At 35.3% G+C, this 6,989-nt stretch overlaps 1 protein-coding gene across 5 annotated transcripts; it reads left to right on the forward strand.

The window, feature by feature from the left end:
* Nucleotides 1–1,144: 1,144 nt before the first annotated feature.
* Nucleotides 1,145–5,910, forward strand: LOC132645377 (pentatricopeptide repeat-containing protein At2g21090-like). Of its 5 annotated transcripts, XM_060362331.1 has the most exons (4): nt 1,145–3,811; nt 4,115–4,267; nt 4,705–5,390; nt 5,483–5,910. In XM_060362331.1, exon 1 carries the CDS (start codon nt 1,757–1,759, stop codon nt 3,503–3,505), a length of 1,749 nt encoding a protein of 582 aa, XP_060218314.1. In that variant the 5' UTR covers nt 1,145–1,756; the 3' UTR covers nt 3,506–3,811; nt 4,115–4,267; nt 4,705–5,390; nt 5,483–5,910. The 5 variants fall into 5 exon arrangements, with proteins under 5 accessions (XP_060218314.1, XP_060218315.1, XP_060218316.1 ...); XM_060362332.1 differs by having other exon boundaries at nt 1,145–4,267; nt 4,705–5,380; XM_060362333.1 differs by having other exon boundaries at nt 1,145–4,267; nt 5,281–5,390.
* Nucleotides 5,911–6,989: the final 1,079 nt, after the last annotated feature.

Below are 6,989 nucleotides of genomic sequence, written 5' to 3' on the forward strand. Positions count from 1 at the left end.
TTTTTGTAAATTTTTGACTGAGCGGGGGTTCAAAACTGGAACTTAGGAGTTTTAGGCTAAGGGAAAAAATTAAAGACCAACAATTTGAAAGACAAAAATTAAAGACCAGTGCATTTGAAGGTCACTCCGCACAATGCAATAACTATCCGATATATTGTTTTTTTATTCTCTCAAAATTGTTATACTTTCTCGAAAATAAAATCTTTTTCTTGCATTATGTATCTCTTTTTCAGTATCGTATACCATAAAATAAAACTTCAAACTTTGAAAAATTAATCATCTTACCGTTATGGCGCCCAATCCTACTTACTATAGTACTAACAATAAAAATTTAAATATCGCCTGAATACTTGTGCCCAGTTAAACCAGGACATTTTAATTTGGACAGAAGGAGTAAAGATGCAGAAACTATCTTTATTATATATATATATATAGGTTGCTTTAAAAGAAAAATGTCCACAATATGGGACCTGGGCCGCAAACGGGGAGATGGCCGAGTAAAAAACATTTTTTTGTGCCAAGTGTCCTTCAAATGCATTGGTCTTTAATATTTGGCTCTCAAATTGATGGTCTTTAATTTTTTTCCTTTGCCTAAAACTTCTAGATTCGGAATTCAAACCCCCGTTCAAGTAAAAATTTTAAAAAATATAGTAGAACTTGAATTCGCAAGACAGAATTCTGCCTGAAGGTAAAATTCTGTCTTAAGGCAGAGTTTTGGCCAAAACTCTAGTTTGAAATTTTGCCTGAAGCAAGTAAAATTCTGCCTGCATGCCTAACTTTGGCTCGAATAAGCTTAAGTTTGCAATAAAACTTTTCTTTGCGATTTTTTTTTTTTGATTGAGCCGAAATTCGAATCCCAAACCTCATGTTATTAGGCTAGGGATAAAAATTAAAGACCACCAATTTGAGGGACTAAAATTAAAGACCACCCCAAAATAAGGCCATTCCAGCAAATTGCCCGAGTAAAAATGGCGCGGGCTTACTGAGTTTGCCCAGACAACATCTCCAGCAAGTTTATTTTCTTACTAAGGGTATTCATGCTTCAGTTTTGATCATTTTTCTCTTAAAAAATTAAATTAATTAAATCAATTTTTTAAATATTGAAATCAAATCAAATCTCATTAAGTCGATTTTTTATCCTTCGATTTTCATCAGTTTATTCAATTGTTTTCTGATTGTTATTAGATATATGACAATATTCTTCCAAGCACGTGAAGTATTAGATTGACTACATTTCAACCTAACACTACCAAACTAATTATTCCTAAAAGATATATAATCAAGGTATATGTGTAGCCATCTCCAAAATATTGTACGCATCATCCAAGGACCATAACAAAATTTCTTATAATGATATTTAAATTTCTTATAATGATTTTTTTATTTATTTTTGGATAAAAAATTGAAGATCTAGTTGTGCTGATCTTTTTTACAATGCTGATTTTTTTTTTTTGTTAATTAAGAATAATCTAATTAAAAGGAATTTGGAAAGACAATCAAGTACTTGTGAACATGGAGAATCTGACGGCCTACATTCAATTGGGTTATCATATCAACTATGGAAGGAACGAGCTCAAAACTCATTTTCAGGTGCGAATTAAGGTTGATCAAATATTGACTGTTAGTTTCAGCTTTTAGGATCATTCATTATATTGCTTAATTGTAATCATTCTTGAGCTTCTAACAAATCTCTCTAATTTATTTCTTACTTGTCAATCGACTCGAGTTTATTTACTAAATTTTGCTCTTTGCTCTAATGCAACCAAATGAAGCCGTATCTTCTGAGCCTAATCACTTGGCACACCTTATTACAAAATGCATTAGAACTAATGATCTCAAGCTGGGTAGACTTATACACTCTCGACTAATCAAGACTGCATTAAACTTTAACACATTCCTTGCCAATCGACTTATAGACATGTACTCTAAATGTAGCTCTGTAGAATATGCACATCAGGCCTTTAATGAAGTGTCAAACAAGAACACCCAATCTTGGAACACATTACTTACAGGTTACAGTCAAAAGGGTCTTTTTGAAAAGACCTTCCAGCTGCTCGATATAATGCCTGAACCAAATGTTGTGAGTTATAACACGATAATATCTAGCTTAACTCATCACGGGTTTCCAGGAAAAGCTATGGGCTTTTTCAAAAGAATGAAAATACAGTGTGGGTGTGAGTTCTTTATCGACGAGTTCACGGTTGTTGGTGTGGTAAATGCTTGTGCTTATTTGGGTGCGTTGAGGTTGTTGCGTGAACTGCATGGGTTAGCGACTGTGGTTGGTGTGAGGTTTAATCTTGTGGTTTGCAATGCATTGATTGATGCTTATGGGAAATGTGGTAAACCCGAGTACTCGTATTTTATTTTCTGTCAAATGCACGAGACTGACGTATTCTCTTGGACTTCGATGTTGGTTGCTTATATACGTGCGTCTAGAATGGCAGATGCGTGCTCACTTTTTGATCGTATGCCGGTCAGAAATGTGGTGGCTTGGACTGCTTTGATCACGGGGTTTGCTCAAAATGGAGAAGGAGATAAGGCTTTGTGTATTTTTAAGGAAATGCTGGAAGAAGGTATTGTTCCCAGTGCATCCACTTATGTTTGTGTTCTAAGTGCTTGTGCAGATATACCTCTTTTAGAAAAAGGGAAGCAGGTTCATGGACACATTTTTAGATATACATGTTTAATTGATTTGCATAATGTGTTTGTAGTTAATGCTTTGATTGACATGTATTGTAAATGTGGAGACATGATATCTGCTATGACATTGTTTGAAAGGTTAGATGGGAAGGATCGAGTTAGTTGGAACTCGATAATAAATGGGTTTGCCCACAACGGAAACGGAGAGATGTCATTGTTCATGTTTGACAAAATGATTGAAGCAAATACAAAACCAAATCATGTAACTTTTCTTGGGGTTTTATCTGCTTGTAGTCACTGTGGTTTATTATCTAAAGGATTCCAATATCTTCATTCAATGGAGAGGGAATACGGTATAGTACCCCAATTAGATCACTATGCTATCTTGATTGATTTACTTGGCCGGAAGAACAGGCTTCGAGACGCTGTGGAGTTGATCAAGGGAGCTCCTTGGGGAACGGACAACATTGGAATGTGGGGCGCACTTTTGGGTGCTTGCAGGGTGCATGGGAACTTGAAACTTGCTAGAAGTGCAGCAGAAGCTCTATTTGAGCTGGAACCTGATAATGCTGCCAGGTATATTATGCTATCCAACATCTATGCAGCAGCAGGAAAGTGGGATGATGCCCGCAGTCTGCGAAGGTACATGGATAACAGAGGATTAGTGAAAGAAGCAGCTTATAGTTGGATTGAGATAAAAAATATCAGACATAAGTTTGTCGCTAAAGACAAGTCCCACAGTCGGTCAGAAGAAATAAAAGAGTTGCTACTTAAACTCATATATCCAATGAAGGATGCTGAATACGTATTTCAAACTGGAAGCTCTTACTCTCTTGAAGATGATCCATTTTCTTTCCATGATTGAAAGAGGTTGTAACCATGTACAATGCTTTCTAATTTGACAATTAAATATGAGCTGTGGTGCAAGCCGAAATTTGGGAAAAGAAAAAAGTGAGGGACAGATTTTGTCTTTGCAGATATTATCACTTATCTTAAGGGTAGAAACATGAATACAAGATTGTTAGGCACTATAATAGAATCTTTGCTGCTTGAAGTTTCAGAGATATTGATATTATGAGCAGCAGATAGATCCAGCATTAATGTGCAGGTATCCACCTCTTTGGCGCACAGATAATGTGTCTGTGTAGGTATCCACCACTTTGGTGCACAGGTACTGTTTCTGTGCCTTGGTTTAATGCTCTTCATTTTGGTGAGTAATATGACTCTTCTTTCACATGGACCTATTAGCTATCACAACCATTCATTTCTTATGAACCACTGGCTTCATGTTCCCAGCATCCAAATGTTTCTTTAGGGCAAAGTGATATTGATGCCATGCCTATTACTTCTCCTCGGTCATGAGCGAGTTATAATTCTTAACATTGTCAATGTCTCAATATGTTTATTCCTATTATTAGCATATATTCTTTTTTTACAAAACTAATTTTCTCTCAGTCATTGATATTGATTTCAGGTTACAAAATCTGCATTCCTCGAGTTATCCGCAAAACCAGTCTGCTCAGTTCACTACCGAAATGTTAAGAAGCCGGGATAGGTAACACGACAAATATAAAATCACAGGCAAGTATATTCAGAAGGCACGACATGGCATAGAGACAGCTCTGAGGTATACTTCCATCTCTATTTCAATATTTACCATGACAGTTTCTGCTTCTGGTTGACGTACCACGGTTAAAATCCAGCATCGCTGATCCTGATTCATCTTGACTCTAGCCTTTGCATTTAATTTTGAGAGGGAATATTTATACTGTGGTTCACTTGCTTTTATAACACTTATAGTAACTTACCTTTAAGACGTGCAATTACAAAAGTTTCACTCTTTAATGTTCATTCTTCAAATGTAAAAAAATAATGGCTTGATAGGTTCTATTTAGCGAGGCAAATTTTGTTCTTAGAGACTTGAAATGAGGATTCTGTATCAAATAAGGGACATTTTGCTGAAGCTTAAGTAACTTAATAGTAGTTTACTTCTAGTAACATTACCTTTATGGCGTGCAATTGCAGAAGTTCTATCACTTCTTAATTTTTGTTCTTCGAGTGCAGCAAGTATCGCCTGACGGGTTCTCTTTAAAGTGAGGAAGAAGTGGTTCTTAGGGATTTGATATGAGACTCTTTTAAGGCATGAGGGACCATTTGCTGACGATGAATCATTTAATTATAGTTGAAGGAATTGAGGCATCAAAAGCCTATGTTATGTTTCCAGACAAGCATCAATTGGAAGGGGAAAGAAAGCATTTGTTTGCAACCCTTAAGTGTTGCTCCGCCTACATTGCTCTTCACCTCCTCCAAAACCTACAATGCTGATCTCCGAGAACTGTCAGTGGTTCTTGGCATGTTTTGTTCCCTTTTAATGGGTTTTTATCCATCTCATCATTTTGTTATGATGGCCGTTGACACCGACCATTTAATCAATTATCTAGGAGACTTTGCTCTAATCGTATACTTTATTCTTACCATAATACTTTATTCTTACCATAACTGTAATTCACTGTCATATTGTGTTTGGTTTTCACGTTTTTGACACATCAGATTGATGTTGTGTACCTTCATTATTCATATTAATATTCTCTTCACAATACACTCCAGTGGTTTAGGAATTTGGTTTCTTTCAAATTGTAGCTTGCGAAAAAATTTGAGTATTCAAGTCAAAACCCAAAGAACAATCGGTGGAGTAGCTCACGACTATTATAAATCATGAGGAAGCCTTTATACTATCTATGTAGGACATTGTATATCTCTAAATAACCCCTCTCTTTAATTAAATGTGTACTAATGTTTTTTTTCTTCTTTTCTTGATTTCTTTATTTCTTTTTTTGCTCAGCTGCGTGATTTTAAGGAGCCTGGAGTGGCTCAGCAAGTTGAAGGTTGAATAGGAGGAGAGAGAGTAAAGCAAGTAGCTCGATGTGCATAATTGAAAGACAGAAGTTCGGAGCAATGGAACAAGCAGAGACAATGCAGAATTGGCTAGATATAGATAGCAAACAGTTGTGACAACGGACTTATGGTTGACGGAAGGAGCTAAGAAAAGTGTGGCGGTGATTTACAAGCGAAAGGATAAGCTTATCAAAGTTCAGCTATTATATCATGTGAAAATTTTGAGTATCCACACCAACATTTTAAGGCTATATGTGGAGCAGGCCGTGACTTTAATCAATCCATTTGGTACACCTATATACATTTTTGTGATGTTTTCATCTTTACGCATCTTAATTTTTTGCAACTTATTCTAATAAAATTTTAATTTTCTCAGTAGCATAGCTTGGGTTGGATATGATGCTTCCAATAGCTGAACAATAATTTTTCTACTTTAATTTATGAAGGTATTCATGGTAAATCATACGTAGTTCTTTTTCACTCTTCTTTCCTTAAATTGTTTTAGAGTTGTTTGTTCCAAACACAGTTGGAGTTATTTTCTCTTATTTCCGATCCAAAACACCCAGGTTACCAAACTGTTGATGTCCATACAGTATGAAATAGGAATAGCCTCTCGGCTGATTGAACTTAATTTAAACCTATGTCGTGACAAATTCTTTCATTGCATGTCATTAAATCAAACGCTTTATTAAAAAGCATCGACCTCTCCGTGGGGATTAAAGTTTCTCGATGACCAGTGTGCTTGACCGAAGAGAAAATGACTAAAATAGTCCCTTATGTATAATTGTAGATCTATTTTGGTCCTTTATATATACTGCTACAAATAATAAGTTTTTAATGTTGCATAAAGTGGACATTTTTAGTTTCAAAGTTAAACATAAACCCTAAAACTTAACAGGAAAAGGAATATTGTATAATAATAGAAAAACAAAGTATGGTCTACACCTACTATTCGGCATTCTTCGTGCCGTTTGTATCTTTTTGAAATGATCTCCAACAATATATGAGAAGTTGAAAACAAACAAAAACAATAGAATAGTGAAGGCAAGCAGCCAGCAGTCATGACTTTTTTGGTTTGGACCTGGACAAAGAAAGTGGCATGATAACCTTTAGATTAGTTAAATGCGGTTCTTTGTATTTGAAATTTGAGTACCACTTGCTAAAAAATTTAAACTAATCTTTATTTTGTACTATTTTAATTATATCAAATGCTCCACTATGACGCTATTCTGTTAAAAGACTCTTTATTATAGTAGTTTGTTTAAAAAATTAAAATGTTATGGAATGTATTTTGAACTTACCATTTTGCCCAACTGACAGCTAACCAAAAAGATGTAATGATTCATAAGACGGCGGAATGAAACAAAAAAAAAAAACTACTACCTCTCCCAATTTATGTGACTTACGTTGATTGGGGGCAAAGTTTAAAAAATGGAGGAAAAGTTTACTCCCTT

Source organism: Lycium barbarum, chromosome 6 (assembly GCF_019175385.1).
Source record: "Lycium barbarum isolate Lr01 chromosome 6, ASM1917538v2, whole genome shotgun sequence".
NCBI lineage: Eukaryota > Viridiplantae > Streptophyta > Magnoliopsida > Solanales > Solanaceae > Lycium > Lycium barbarum.